Below are 16,361 nucleotides of genomic sequence, written 5' to 3'. Positions count from 1 at the left end.
ATACCCCTGATTGCCTTGCTATGTCCCCCATCTCCTTTCTCAACTCCTGGTGGCCATCCCATACCCTGATTGCCTTGCTATGTTCTAGAGCACCTTCTTATATCCTCATCACCCCGTTCACACTGCTCCACCTCGATCACGTTGCAAGAAGTCCAAACACCTTGCTTTTCCCCAATGACCTTGCTGTAACCTTAATGTCCTTGCTATGTTCCCAGTCACCTTGCTAAGCCTCTGATTGCCTTACTAGACCCATGATGCCTTGCTGTGTCCCTAATCACCTTACTACCTACACTCGCCTTGCAATTTCTAAAACACTTTGCATTCCCTGATATCCTTGCTACCCCCCGTTGCCTTTCTATGCCCCAATTATCTTGTGACACTCTCAAAGTCCTCTTCTATTCCCACTCTGATTATCTTGCAGTGTCTCCAGTCACTCTCCTATACCCCCAAATGACTTTACTATACCCCTAATTGGCTTGCCATGTCCCCACTCAATGTGTTACACAGCCATGGCCTACTAGGCTCCCAGATTGCCTTGCTAAGCCCCAATCACCTTGCTAAGCCTCCAAAAGCATTACTACATCTCCAATCACCTTGTTAAACCTTTGTTAGCCATACTATACCCTCAATTGCCTTGCTAAGCCTCCGATAGCATTACTGTACCCCCAATATAGGCTTGATATGCCTACAATAATTCTGCCACACCTTTAATTACCTTACCATATCCCAAACATCTTCCTATACCCCAATGGCCTTCTTATACCCCAGATTGCCTGGTTGTATCCCCTCTGATTCTCTAGCTATGTCCATAATCATCTTGTTACACCCCAGTATCCTTACAGCACCCCTGGTTGCCTTCCTATGTCTACAATCACCCTGCTAGGCCAAATATCACCTTCCAATATCTCCAAACACCTTCCCACCCCCCTATGGCTTTGCTGTACCTCATAGGTGCTCGTAAGCTTCAGGCGATAGAAGACTGGCAAGAAGAAGTACGCTGTCAGCAGGCTGTTGAGGGCCTGTCCGATGCACATCTGTACAAACTTGGCACCATAGCGGTAGGCTTCAGCGGGCACCCCTAGCACCTGGATGGCAGACATGAAACTGGCAGCCAAGGACAGCCCCACCGGCACAGCGGACATCTGGCGGCCACCAGTAAAGAACTCTTCTGCGGACTTCTGCCCACCCTTGCGTAAAGCGTAGAAGAGGCCGATGCCCGTGGATATGAAGAGCATCAAGGCGAAGACCAGGTAGTCCCACAGACCGAAAGTCAACTTCTCCGGCTCGAAGAGGTTCTGCTCCTCCATCGTCGCCTGCTAGGCACACCTTTTCAGAAAAGACAGACTGAGGGGGACTGTGGAGGTGGTGCACTGAGGTAGAGTCAAGTGCCCTGAAAAGAGAAAGCTGGAGACAGAAAAGTTCAAGGTTTAAGTTCACAAACTCCATCTTCTAGTATTGAGTGACTACCGTCATAAACATGCTTTGCTCCGATGCGGCCAGGTCAGAATATCCAGAATTCTGAAACTTTTAATTGGAAAAGACTGGTGGAATCCCTACTTGTGGAGCAAGATGTTTGAGGTCCTGGCGACTTTAGCTGAGCAATGAGTATAGAGCGAGTCGATAAGCATTCAGCATCCTGATTGGCTACTTGGAATTTTGCTTAAGCAGCCAGAATTCTAAATACTTTATAGCATTCTAATCTATGAATTTATCCTTTTGGAAAAATGGTTGTTTGATTCCACCAGACCCTACTTTCTAACAAAACAAGGCATAAAAGACCCTCGTATGCTAGGATGGTACAAATCCATCATAGCCTAGCATACTGTGGCATGTCATGACATAAGCAGGGATCTCCCTCCTCCAGGTCCCATACTCATCCCGGGTACCTTCTGTAGACCACGTACCATCCAGGTAGCTAACAATAAAATGTAGTTGTAATTGTATTTATATAGCACTTACTACGCCTGATGAGGTGTCAAAGCGCTTTTTGGCAAGTAAAACGCTACTCTTGAACCCAAGAAGGATTAGTGGTGGATTGGTATAGGGAAATATGAGTTCATTTGAATGACGGACATGCAAATCTGTTAGTTGGATTGAATAGGATATTGGAGGGATAGAGAAGGGAACAGTCTAGAGAGAGTTATTTGGGAGATCATAGTGGTAAGATGAGGTTGGGATGAGTAAATGAGAGATGGAGGAGGGAAGAGTCTGCAGGGAGGGATTACGGAGGCCATGCTAGTAAAACGAGGTTTGGATGAGCCAAGGATGGGTAGAGGAGGGAAGAGTCTACAGAGGATTATTTTGGAGGTCTTAGCAGCGGAATGAGGTCTGGGAAGAGTCAGAGAGTGGATGCGGAGGATAGATTGAGAGAGGAACAGGGGAAGACAGTAGTGCATTGAAAAGAGTCAAAGGTTTTTTGTTTGTTTTTCTTTTCTTGTACAGCAGGTGTAAAGCAATAGGTATGTACATACATAATTACGTAGAAAGGATATACATGTATAAGAAGACAATATATTGTGGTGTAAAGTTGTATAAACTCAGACTTTCATGTGTTTCTTTACTTGAAGCGAATTTATTTTGTATTTTTATCAAGTATTTATTTTCTTTTTTATATATTTTCTTTTAATGTTATATACTCCTCAATATCTCTGGCTGGGTATTACTACAAGGGTGTGACAATCAGAGCCAGTTGCTGCATTTTGGATGCACAGTGAGCACACAAGGCTGGGCCTTTCCAGAACACTCGATCAGTGCTTCCCTTGGTCTCCATCAAATTCACGCCAGCCGCTCTTGTGAATTTAAGATTATTGGTGAACATTAGTGAAAAAACGGCAAACATAGACCAATATCTTCAAATGTTCTTTGAAACCTTCAGTGTAACCTCACCTATGGTTGTGCTGCTGCTTCACCAAATGTTTGTGAACATTTCTGTTAGCCAAGTGCACACCGGTCAGTGCACTGCATGTGCAATGAGTGTGATTTGAGGTTGAGTGTGAGTTGAGGTTGCATTTATCTGTTTTCGCTCTGCATGACCAGCGCACACCGGTCAGTGCACTGCTATAACAATGAGTGTGAGTTGCACGCACAGTGAGTGTGTGTTGAGGTTGCATTTATCTGTTTTCGCTCTGCATGACCAGGGCACACCGATCAGTGCACTGCAATCACAATGAGTGTGAGTGGCACACACAGTGACTGTGAGTTGAGGTTGAGTGTGAGTTGAGGTTGCATTTATGTGTTTTCGCTCTGCGTGACCAGCGCACACCGGTCAGTGCACTGCAATCACAATGAGTGTGAGTTGCGTGCACAGTGAGTGTGAGTTCAGGTTGAGTGTGATTTGAGGTTGAGTGTGAGTTGAGGAGGCATTTATGTGTTTTCGCTCTGCGTGACCAGCGCACATCGGTCAGTGCACTGCAATCACAATGAGTGTGAGTTGCACGCACAGTGAGTGTGAATTGAAGTTGAGTGTGATTTGAGGTTGCCTTTATGTTTTTTTGCTCTGCGTGACCAGCGCACACCAGTCAGTGCACTGCAATCACAATGACTGTGAGTTCCACGCACAGTGAGTGTGAGTTTAGGTTGCATTTATGTGTTTTTGCTCTGTTTGACCAGCGCACACCGGTCAGTGCACTGCAATCACAATGAGTGTGAGTGGCAACCACAGTGAGTGTGAGTTGAGGTTGAGTGTGATTTGAGGTTGAGTGTTGCGTGCACAGTGAGTGTGAGTTGAGGTTGAGTGTGAGTTGAGGAGGCATTTATGTGTTTTCGCTCTGCGTGACCAGCGCACGTCGGTCAGTGCACTGCAATCACAATGAGTGTGAGTTGCACGCACAGTGCGTGTGAGTTGAGGCTGAGTGTGTGTTGAGGTTGCATTTATGTGTTTTCACTTTGCGTGACCAGTGCACACCGGTCAGTGCACTGCAATCACAATGAGTGTGAGTTGCACGCACAGTGAGTGTGAGTTGAGGTTGAGTGGGAGTTGAGGTTGCACTTAAGTGTTTTCGCTCTGCGTGACCAGCGCACACCGGTCAGTGCACTGCACGTGCAATGAGTGTGATTTGAGGTTGAGTGTGAGTTGAGGTTGCATTTATCTTTTTTCGCTCTGCATGACCAGCGCACACCGGTCAGTGCACTGCTATAACAATGAGTGTGAGTTGCACGCACAGTGAGTGTGTGTTGAGATTGCATTTATCTGTTTTCGCTCTGCATGACCAGCGCACACCGGTCAGTGCACTGCAATAACAATGAGTGTGAGTGGCACGCACAGTGACTGTGAGTTGAGGTTGCATTTATGTGTTTTCGATCTGCGTGACCAGCGCACACCGGTCAGTGCACTGCAATCACAATGAGTGTGAGTTGCACGCACCATGAGTGTGAGTTGAGGTTGAGTGTGATTTGAGGTTGAGTGTGAGTTGAGGTTGCATTTATGTGTTTTCGCTCTGCATGACCACCGCACACCGGTCAGTGCACTGCAGTCACAATGAGTGTGGGTTGCACGCACTTTGAGTGTGAGTTGAGGTTGAGTGTGAGTTGAGGTTGCATTTATGTGTTTTCGCTCTGCATGACCAGCGCACACCGGTCAGTACACTGCAATCAAAATTAGTGTGGGTTGCACGCACAGTGAGTGTGAGTTGAGGTTGAGTGTGAGTTGAGGTTGCATTTATGTGTTTTCGCTCTGAGTGACCAGCGCACAATGGTCAGTGCACTGCAATAACAATGAGTTTGAATTGAAATTGAGTGTGAGTTTGTGCTTATGTCTTTTCACTTTGTGTAACCAGCGCACACCGGACAGTGCATTGCACACAAAATGAATGTGAGTTGAGGTTGCGTTTGTGTATTTTCACTTTGTCTAACCAGCGCACACTGGTCAGTGCACGGCACACACAATGATTATGAGTTGAGGTTGAGTGTGAGTTGAGGCTGTGTTTGTGTGTTTTCACTTTGTGCAACCAGAGCACATCGGTCAGTGCTCTGCACACACAATGAGTGTGAGTTGAGGTTGACTGTGAGTTGAGGTTGCGTTTCTGTATTTTCAGTTTGTGCAAGTAGCACACACCGGTCAGTGTATTGCATGCACAGTGAGTGTGAGTTGAGGTTGAGTGTGAGTTGAGGTTGCATTTATGTGTTTTCGCTCTGCGTGACCAGTGCACGCCGATCAGTGCACTGCAATCACAATGAGTGTGAGTGGCACGCACAGTGAGTGTGAGTTGAGGTTGAGTGTGATTTGAGGTTGAGTGTTAGTTGAGGTTGCATTTATGTGTTTTTGCTCTGAGTGACCAGCGCACACCGGTCAGTACACTGCAATCACAATGACTGTGAGTTGCACGCACAGTGAGTGTGAGTTGAGGTTGAGTGTGAGTTGAGGTTGAGTGTGAGTTGAGGTTGGCTTTATGTGTTTTCGCTCTGCGTGACCAGCGCACATCGGTCAGTGCACTGCAATCACGAGTGTGAGTTGCACGCACAGTGAGTTGAGGTTGCATTTATGTGTTTTCGCTTTGTGTGACCAGCGCACACCGGTCAGTGCACTGCAATCACAATGAGTCTGAGTTGCACGCACAATGAGTGTGAGTTGAGGTTGAGTGTGAGTTGAGGTTGATTGTGAGTTGAGGTTCAGTGTGAGTTGAGTTTGCATTTATGTGTTTTCGCTGTGCGTGACCAGCGCACGCCGGTCAGTGCACTACAATCTCAATGAGTGTGAGTTGCACGCACAATCAGTGTGAGTTGAGGTTGGGTGTGAGTTGAGGTTGAGTGTGAGTTGAGGTTGCATTTATATGTTTTCGCTCTGCGTGACCAGCGCACGCCGATCAGTGCACTGCAATCACAATGAGTGTGAGTGGCAACCACAGTGAGTGTGAGTTGAGGTTGAGCGTGATTTGAGGTTGAGTGTTAGTTGAGGTTGCATTTATGTGTTTTCGCTTTGCGTGACCAGCGCACACCAGTCAGTGCACTGCAATCACAATGAGTCTGAGTTGCACGCACAATGAGTGTGAGTTGAGGTTGCATTTATGTGTTTTTGCTCTGCGTGACCAGCGCACACCGGTCAGTACACTGCAATTACAATGACTGTGAGTTGCATGCACAGTGAGTGTGAGTTGAGGTCGAGTGTGAGTTGTGGTAGGCTTTATGTGTTTTCGCTCGGCATGACCAGCGCACACCGGTCAGTGCACTGCAATCACAATGAGTGTGAGTTGCACGCACAGTGAGTTGAGGTTGCATTTATGTGTTTTCGCTTTGTGTGACCAGTGCACACCGGTCAGTGCACTGCAATCACAATGAGTCTGAGTTGCACACACAATGAGTGTGAGTTGAGGTTGAGTGTGAGTTGAGGTTGATTGTGAGTTGAGGTTCAGTGTGAGTTGAGTTTGCATTTATGTGTTTTCGCTGTGCGTGACCAGCGCACGCCGGTCAGTGCACTGCAATCTCAATGAGTGTGAGTTGCACGCACAATCAGTGTGAGTTGAGGTTGAGTGTGAGTTGAGGTTGAGTGTGAGTTGAGGTTGCATTTATATGTTTTCGCTCTGCGTGACCAGCGCACGCCGATCAGTGCACTGCAATCACAATGAGTGTGAGTGGCACGCACAGTGAGTGTGAGTTGAGGTTGAGTGTGATGTGAGGTTGAGTGTTAGTTGAGGTTGTATTTATGTGTTTTCGCTTTGCGTGACCAGCGCACACCAGTCAGTGCACTGCAATCACAATGAGTCTGAGTTGCACGCACAATAAGTGTGAGTTGAGGTTGCATTTATGTGTTTTTGCTCTGCGTGACCAGCGCACACCGGTCAGTACACTGCAATCACAATGACTGTGAGTTGCACGCACAGTGAGTGTGAGTTGAGGGTGAGTTGTGGTTGGCTTTATGTGTTTTCGCTCTGCGTGACCCGCGCACACCGGTCAGTGCACTGCAATCACAAAGAGTGTGAGTTGCACGCACAGTGATTTGAGGTTGCATTTATGTGATTTTGCTTTGTGTGACCAGCGCACACCGGTCAATGCACTGCAATCACAATGAGTGTGAGTTGCACGCACAGTGAGTGTGAGTTGAGGTTGATTGTGAGTTGAGGTTGATTGTGAGTTGAGGTTCAGTGTGAGTTGAGTTTGCATTTATGTGTTTTCGCTGTGCGTGACCAGCGCACGCCGGTCAGTGCACTGCAATCTCAATGAGTGTGAGTTGCACGCACAATCAGTGTGAGTTGAGGTTGAGTGTGAGTTGAGGTTGAGTGTGAGTTGAGGTTGCATTTATATGTTTTCGCTCTGCGTGACCAGCGCACACCGGTCAGTGCACTGCATTCACAATGAGTGTGGGTTGCACACACAGTGAGTGTGAGTTGAGATTGAGTGTGAGTTGAGGTTGCATTTATGTGTTTTTGCTCTGAGTGACCAGCGCACACCCGTCAGTGCACTGCAATCACAATGACTGAGTTACACGCAAAGTGAGTGTGAGTTGGAGTGTAAGTTGCACGCACAGTGAGTGTGGGTTGGGGTTGAGTGCAAGTTGAGGTTGCATTTATGTGTTTTCACTCTGCGTGACCAGCGCACACGGGTCAGTGCACTGCAATCACAAAGAGTGTGAGTTGCACGCACAGTGATTTGAGGTTGCATTTATGTGATTTTGCTTTGTGTGACCAGCGCACACCGGTCAATGCACTGCAATCACAATGAGTGTGAGTTGCACGCACAGTGAGTGTGAGTTGAGGTTGATTGTGAGTTGAGGTTGATTGTGAGTTGAGGTTCAGTGTGAGTTGAGTTTGCATTTATGTGTTTTCGCTGTGCGTGACCAGCGCACGCCGGTCAGTGCACTGCAATCTCAATGAGTGTGAGTTGCACGCACAATCAGTGTGAGTTGAGGTTGAGTGTGAGTTGAGGTTGAGTGTGAGTTGAGGTTGCATTTATATGTTTTCGCTCTGCGTGACCAGCGCACACCGGTCAGTGCACTGCATTCACAATGAGTGTGGGTTGCACACACAGTGAGTGTGAGTTGAGATTGAGTGTGAGTTGAGGTTGCATTTATGTGTTTTTGCTCTGAGTGACCAGCGCACACCCGTCAGTGCACTGCAATCACAATGACTGAGTTACACGCAAAGTGAGTGTGAGTTGGAGTGTAAGTTGCACGCACAGTGAGTGTGGGTTGGGGTTGAGTGCAAGTTGAGGTTGCATTTATGTGTTTTCACTCTGCGTGACCAGCGCACACGGGTCAGTGCACTGCAATCACAATGAGTGTGAGTTGCACGCACAATGAGTGTGAGTTGAGGTTGAGTGTGAGTTGAGGTTGCATTTATATGTTTTCGCTCTGCGTGACCAGCATACACCGGTCAGTGCACTGCAATCACAATGAGTGTGGGTTGCACGCACAGTGAGTGTGAGTTGAGGTTGAGTGTGAGTTGAGGTTGCATTTATGTGTTTTCGCTGTGCGTGACCAGCGCACGCCAGTCAGTGCATTGCAATCTCAATGAGTGTGAATTGCACGCACAATGAGTGTGAGTTAAGGTTGAGTGTGAATTGAGGTTGCATTTATATGTTTTCGCTCTGCGTGACCAGCGCACACCGGTCAGTGCACTGCAATCACAATGAGTGTGGGTTGCACGCACAGAGAGTGTGAGTTGAGGTTGCATTTATGTGTTTTCACTCTGCGTGACCAGCGCACACCGGTCAGTGCACTGCAATCACAATGACTGTGAGTTGCACGCACAGTGAGTGTGAGTTGGAGTGTAAGTTGCACGCACAGTGAGTGTGAGATGAGGTTGAGTGTGAGTTGAGGTTGCATTTATGTGTTTTCACTCTGGGTGACCAGCGCACGCCGGTCTGTGCACTGCAATCTCAATGAGTGTGAGTTGCACGCACAATCAGTGTGAGTTGAGGTTGAGTGTGAGTTGAGGTTGAGTGTGAGTTGAGGTTGCATTTATATGTTTTCGCTCTGCGTGACCAGCGCACACCGGTCAGTGCACTGCATTCACAATGAGTGTGGGTTGCACACACAGTGAGTGTGAGTTGAGATTGAGTGTGAGTTGAGGTTGCATTTATGTGTTTTTGCTCTGAGTGACCAGCGCACACCCGTCAGTGCACTGCAATCACAATGACTGAGTTACACGCAAAGTGAGTGTGAGTTGGAGTGTAAGTTGCACGCACAGTGAGTGTGAGTTGGGGTTGAGTGCAAGTTGAGGTTGCATTTATGTGTTTTCACTCTGCGTGACCAGCGCACACGGGTCAGTGCACTGCAATCACAATGAGTGTGAGTTGCACGCACAATGAGTGTGAGTTGAGGTTGAGTGTGAGTTGAGGTTGCATATATATGTTTTCGCTCTGCGTGACCAGCATACACCGGTCAGTGCACTGCAATCACAATGAGTGTGGGTTGCACGCACAGTGAGTGTGAGTTGAGGTTGAGTGTGAGTTGAGGTTGCATTTATGTGTTTTCGCTGTGCGTGACCAGCGCACGCCAGTCAGTGCATTGCAATCTCAATGAGTGTGAATTGCACGCACAATGAGTGTGAGTTAAGGTTGAGTGTGAATTGAGGTTGCATTTATATGTTTTCGCTCTGCGTGACCAGCGCACACCGGTCAGTGCACTGCAATCACAATGAGTGTGGGTTGCACGCACAGAGAGTGTGAGTTGAGGTTGCATTTATGTGTTTTTGCTCTGCGTGACCAGCGCACACCGGTCAGTGCACTGCAATCACAATGACTGTGAGTTGCACGCACAGTGAGTGTGAGTTGGAGTGTAAGTTGCACGCACAGTGAGTGTGAGTTGAGGTTGAGTGTGAGTTGAGGTTGCATTTATGTGTTTTCACTCTGGGTGACCAGCGCACACCGGTCTGTGCACTGCAATCACAATGAGTTTGAATTGAAATTGAGTGTGAGTTTGTGCTTATGTGTTTTCACTTTTTGTAAGTAGCCCACACCGGTCAGTGCATTGCATGCACAATGAGTGTGAGTTGAGGTTGCGTTTGTGTATTTTCACTTTGTGTAACCAGTGCACACTGGTCAGTAAACGGCACACACAATGAGTGTGATTTGAGGTTGAGTGTGAGTTGAGGCTGTGTTTGTGTGTTTTCACTTTGTGCAACCAGAGCACACCGATCAGTGCTCTGCACACACAATGAGTGTGAGTTGAGGTTGCGTTTGTTTATTTTCACTTTGTGTAACCAGCGCACACCGGTCAGTACGCTGCACGCACAATGAGTGTGAGTTTTACAAAGCGCTATAATCTTTCTGTTGCTGTCGCTTCAGGGAGCTAATTAATTGCTGTTTTCTAACAACATGCTATGTTTTTGTTTTTTTTGGCGACGCTTGAGTAACTCTGGACCAGAGCGGCGGATCCATAAAGTAAAGACCAGAAAACTAGTGCGACCTAATAGAAGTGACAGCCCTTGTGCCCCCAGCACTTCACCCACGCAGAGGAGAAACCACGTCGGATGACCCCAGACCACCGTGGTCCCGGGCCGGCTGAGCATGGGGGAGCTCAGTCCGATCTCAAGGAGGCTGTGACGCGGCCACTTACAATGCACCCAGAATCTGGACTGACGGCTCATATCAGCCAAGTGATTTTGTTTCCTTTCACCCCAGATAAATAAACAATGCTGCCGTACATTATCCACACACAACCCCTCACGCCTCGGTAAACCCGACAGACACACTGCTGTGACCTGTGCCCCCCACAAACTCCAATCTGCCTCCGGTCTGGGGTGGAAGTGGTGGGAAAGCGCCATCTTGGAGTGCCGCAAAGCGCCTCGAGGACATGCGTGGGGCAGATGGTGCGCTACGCAAAAGCTAATTATCGTGATTATAACTGATGCTGTTACTACTAGGAGGAATACTACTGCGAAGAACAACAATTCTCACCAGATTTATCGCTTTTCATAACTGTTTTCCTGTCTGAAAAATAGTATGCAGGCGTAGCGCTTAAAACCCTGGTAGAGAGTATTAAGCACTATATAAATGCAATTACTATGAACCTTTACTTGTCATACTAAACAGAACCTCACATGTATGTGAACTCTACTGCGCGTTGGTCTTGATATATGACGCAGATTAATAATGCCATGCTGGGGTTCTAGTGACGTGTACACTAAAAGGGCTGTACCCTAAAAGGGCTATAATGTCAGGGCACTGTTGCCTCGCTGGTATGTTACATGTAAAAGTGTTTTTAAAGGTTCTCATTGGTTCAGAACAGTCACTGCAATGATGTGAACCCCGAGCAATTGGACAGCGCACCTGCCGTTCTAAAGAAACAGCCACCAGTCTGCTGCTCGGCGGGGGGTTCCGGGATGGCACCGGGGGTGTTCTGGGTGGGGATTGTGCAGCTAGCCAGAGTCTCTACCAGATAATGTGTTACCGAAGGTAAGTAACTTGTTCATTAACATCAAGTATTACAAATCTTGAAAGTCTTGTGTTTATACAAAATTACTTTACTGCTCTTATTACACCCATTATTATATTCCTTGAACATATATTCCCTTACTATGTATTTACATATCTATTTATTGCTCGAGACCTACTGTACTATAAAAAAATTAAATACAATTAAATCTATTGATAAAATTCAAAATATAAATAACTAAAATAAAAAAACTATAAATAATATAACTAAATAAAAAATAATATGAATTTTACTCTCTTGTAAGCTTTACTCTGTCTCCCCCATCGCCCCATGGTCCATCAATCTATCCTCCGTCCCCACTCTGACTCATCCCAAACCCATTCTACTACTTTCATCTCCTAAAGAACCCTGCTTAAGCTCTTCCCTCCTCTTCCGCATCTAGCTCACCCAAACCTCGGTTTACTACCATGATCTCCCAAACAACCCTACTAGATTCTCCCTCGTTTATCTCACCTTTGACTCATCCAAACCCCCTCCTGCTATTATGATCTCCCTAACCCTTTCCACAGACTCTTCCCTCCTCCATCTGTCCTCTACTCATCCCAAGCCTCGTCCTATTACTATAAACTCCCAATTAACACTTCTGGATTCTTCCCTCCTCCACCCCTCCCTTACTCCAGTCCAATGGTTCCCAACATTGTGACTTCTGTGGACCCCCACTTTATCATTACTGGAACTCGGGGACCCCCACTGAATCATGTTTGGAAATCGGGAACCCTCCCACTGAGTAATTACTGAAAGCTGGGGGACCTAATTTGTTAATATTATTTAATTTTCTAAGCAGTCACGGACCCCCTGAGGAGGCTTCACGAACCCCCAGGGGTCCCTGGACCACAGGTTGGGAACCACTGCTCTAGTCAATCCAACCAACAAACTCACATATCTTCTGCTCAGATTAACTCATACTAATACTAGTACTGTACTCATATTTCCCTATACTAATCCACCACTAATTCATCTTGGGTTCGGGAGTAGCGTGCTACTCGCCAAAAAGCGCTTCGACGCCTCATCAAGGGTAGTAAGCGCTATATAAATACAATTACAATTGCAGTCATGAAAGGCTTATTTTTTTATACAGTTCTTTTTTTTTGCTAACATTTGAACACCCCTCCAGATGTTCGGATGACGTCACTCTGCAGCTTTCTGGGCTCTCCCAATACTTGGCGCTTTTTTTCACAGATACGTTGTGAAATTCGTCATTCAGGGGCATCTGTCTTACTTCAGCGTCAGGGAAACGGACAGCTTTTGAGACAAACTTTCAAGTCTTTTGGAAAGCCCCTCCCCCTCCCCACATAATGCACACACAGGGGCATGAGGGTGGGGGTAGTGGAGAGACAACATTAGGTCTGGCAACACAACAAGCACGGGCACCCTGACCCCCCCCCCCCCCCCCAACCAAAATCACCACCTCCCCGGGCAGTATTTAACGAAAACTCACGAGTCTATAAACAGAAGCAGATCGCGCAAGATCACAGCACCTGTCAGCCTCTCTGTGCAGACCTCACCCTTCACCAGGTTCTTTTAACCCCGTCCCGCACTGCACTGAGCCCCTGCGGACCCCTCCCTCCAATACCTGCTGTGATCCGGCGCAGGAGGGGGCTTGGACCCTGGGCAGGTAGAATCCGAGGGTGGGCAGCGGTGGGCTCCTCTCCCTCACCTGAGCGCTGTGCACACCTGAGCGCTGTGCACACCTCGCCGGCCTCTCCCTGGAGTCTGTCCGCCCCACGCGCCCTCCAGGGCTTTTAAGGCGGCAGCCCTGGCAAAAGTCAGGTACGTGTGTGAGTGTGTGTGTGTGGGGGGTGGGGGGGGGGGGCGGGGGCTGTCATTTTTTTTCAAAGAGTTGGTCCTGCTAGCATGCCTGAAGATCACCGGTGGACTATCAGTTCGCTCCGCCTTCTACGTTCATGCTCTGTCCTAACTGCCCAATTTGGGCACAGGATAAGTGGAGATTGTATCTCCCCTGTTTATTACTGTTTGGAAAGAACTGCTGGCACTCTCCGTCAAAGGTGCGAACCGTAGGGCAGCACTCTCCGTCAAAGGTGCGAACAGTAGGGCTGCACTCTCCGTCAAAGGTGCGAACAGTAGGGCTGCACTCTCCGTCAAAGGCGCGAACAGTGGGGCTGCACTCTCCGTCAAAGGTGCGAACAGTGGGGCTGCACTCTCCGTCAAAAGTTCGAACAGTGGGGCTGCACTCTCCGTCAAAGGTGCCGAACAGTAGGGCTGCACTCTCCGTCAAAGGTGCCGAACAGTGGGGCTGCACTCTCCGTCAAAGGTGCGAACAGTAGGGCTGCACTCTCCGTCAAAGGTGCGAACAGTGGGGCTGGCACTCTCCGTCAAAAGTGCTGAACTGTGGGGCTGGCACTGCCCCTTCAAAAGTGCTGAACAGTGGGGCTGGCACTGCCCCTTCAAAAGTGCCTCTGAACAGTGGGGCTGGCACTGCCCCTTCAAAAGTGCTGAACAGTGGGGCTGGCACTGCCCCTTCAAAAGTGCCTCTGAACAGTGGGGCTGGGACGGCCTTTTCAAAAGTGCCACTGAACTGTGAAGCACAGATGCTGTTCTGTGGATGGGGCTGCAGTGAAGTATATATTCTGTTAAAAGGTTTGCAGTGACGTAGAGATACTGTTGAAAGCGCTGCAGTGAAGTATAGATACTGTTGAAAGGTTTCAAGTGGAGTATATATTCTGTTAAAAGGGTTGCAGTGACGTATAGATGCTGTTGAAAGGGCTGCAGTGAAGTATATATTCTGTTGAAAGGGCTGCAGTGACGCATAGTTGCTGTTGAAAGGGCTGAAGTGAAGTATAGATACTGCTGAAAGATTTGCAGTGGAGTATATATTCTGTTAAAAGGGCTGCAGTGAAGTATAGATATTGTTGAAAGCGCTGCAGTGAAGTATAGATACTGATGAAAGGGCTGCAGTGAAGTATAGATGCTGTTGAAAGCGCTGCAGTGAAGTATAGATACTGTTGAAAGGGCTGCAGTGAAGTATAGATGTTGAAAGGGCTGCAATTAAATATATATTCTGTGAAAAGAGTTGCAGTGAAGTATAGATATGGTTGAAAGGTTTGCAGTGATGTATAGGTGCTGTTGAAAGCGCTGCAGTGAAGTATAGATACTGATGAAAGGGCTGCAGTGAAGTATAGATACTGTTGAAAGGGCTGCAGTGAAGTATATATTCTGTTAAAAGGGCTGCAGTGAGGAATAGATTCTGTTTAAGGGTCTGCAGTGAAGTATAGTTGCTGTTGAAAGGGCTGCAGCGAAGTATAGTTGTTGTTGAAAGGGCTGCAGTGAAGTATAGACACTGTTGAAAGGGCTGCAGTGAAGTATATGTGGTTGAAAGGGCTGCAGTGAAGTATAGATTTTGAAAGGGCTGCAATTAAATATATATTCTGTGAAAAGAGTTGCAGTGAAGTATAGATATGGTTGAAAGGTTTGCAGTGAAGTATAGGTGCTGTAGAAAGGGCTGCAGTGAAGTATAGGTGCTGTTGAAAGGGCTGCAGTGAAGTATATAGTCTGTTGAAAGTGCTGCAGTGGAGTATAGATGCTGTTGAAAGTGCTGCAGTGAAGTATAGATATGGTTGCAAGTGCTGCAGTGGAGTATAGATGCAGTTGAAAGGGCTGCAGTGAAGTGTAGATACTGTTGAAAGGGCTGCAGTGAAGTATATATTCTGCTGAAAGTGCTGCAGTGAAGTATAGATGCTGTTGAGAGAGCTGCAGGGAAGTATAGATACTGTTGAAAGGGCTGCATTGAACTATAGATACTGTTGAAAGGTATCCACTGAAGTATATATACTGTTAAAAGGGCTGCAAAGAAGTATAGATTCTGTTGAAAGGGCTGCCGTGAAGTATAGGTGCTGTTGAAAGGGCTGCAGTGGAGTATATAGTCTGTTGAAAGTGCTGCAGTGGAGTATAGATGCTGTTCAAAGTGCTGCAGTGAAGTATAGATATGGTTGAAAGTGCTGCAGTGGAGTCTAGATGCAGTTGAAAGGGCTGCAGTGAAGTATAGATACTGTTGAAAGGTATCCACTGAAGTATATATTCTGTTGAAAGGGCTGCAGTGAAGTATAGATACTTTTGAAAGGGCTGCAGTGAAGTATAGATGCTGTTGAGAAGGCTGCAGGGAAGTATAGATACTGGTGAAAGGGCTGCAGTGAAGTATAGATACTGTTGAAAGGTATCCACTGAAGTATATATACTGTTGAAAGGGCTGCAATGAAGTATAGATTCTGTTGAAAGGGCTGCAGTGAAGTATAGATACTGTTGGAAGGTTTGCAGTTAAGTATATATATAGTTGAAAGGGCTGCAGTGAAGTATAGATACTGCTGAAAGGGCTGCAGTGAAGTATAGATACTGTTGATAGGGCTGCTGTGAAGTGTAGATAATCTTGAAAGGGCTTCAGTGAAGTATATATTCTGTTGAAAGGACTGCAGTGATGTATACATGCTGTTGAAAGGGCTGCAGCGAAGTATAGATACTTTTGAAAGGGCTGCAGTGAAGTATAGATGCTGTTGAGAAGGCTGCAGGGAAGTATAGATACTGGTGAAAGGTTTGCAGTTAAGTATATATACAGTTGAAAGGGCTGCAGTGAAGTATAGATGCTGATGAGAGGGCTGCAGTGAAGTATGGATACTTGTAGGAAGTTGGCTCTGTATGCACAATTTCAAAGTAAGGAATAGTATGCACAGAGTCCAAGGGTTCCCCTTAGAGGTAAGATAGTGGCAAAAAGAGATAATTCTAATGCTCTATTTTGTGGTAGTGTGGTCGAGCAGTAGGCTTATCAGAGGGTAGTGTTAAGCATTTGTTGTACACACACAGGCAATAAATGAGGACACACACTCAGAGACAATTCCAGGCCAATAGGTTTTTGTATAGAAAAATATATTTTCTTAGTTTATTTTAAGAACCACAGGTTCAAGATTTACAAGTAATACTTTACATGAAAGGTATTTCACTTAGGAACTTTGAATTAGCAAAATATCATATACAGTTTTCACAC

General features: G+C 46.9%; 1 protein-coding gene across 1 annotated transcript in view; it reads right to left on the bottom strand.

Moving 5' to 3' along the window:
- SLC5A5 (solute carrier family 5 member 5) overlaps positions 1 to 13,068 on the bottom strand; it is a 54,681-nt gene extending 41,613 nt beyond the window's left edge. Inside the window, exons 1-2 of the mRNA XM_069217817.1 lie at positions 12,942 to 13,068; positions 945 to 1,404 (exon numbers count right to left, since the gene is read on the bottom strand). Of these exons, the coding sequence (XP_069073918.1) occupies positions 945 to 1,307 (363 nt within the window). The 5' untranslated portion in view covers positions 1,308 to 1,404; positions 12,942 to 13,068. The remainder of the gene's footprint in view (positions 1 to 944; positions 1,405 to 12,941) is intronic.
- Between the last annotated feature and the right edge of the window lie 3,293 nt (positions 13,069 to 16,361).

Source organism: Pleurodeles waltl, chromosome 12 (genome assembly GCF_031143425.1).
Source record: "Pleurodeles waltl isolate 20211129_DDA chromosome 12, aPleWal1.hap1.20221129, whole genome shotgun sequence".
Classification (NCBI taxonomy): domain Eukaryota; kingdom Metazoa; phylum Chordata; class Amphibia; order Caudata; family Salamandridae; genus Pleurodeles; species Pleurodeles waltl.
Note: the sequence above shows the minus strand (reverse complement) of the source record. Positions and strands in the feature narration are given on the sequence as shown.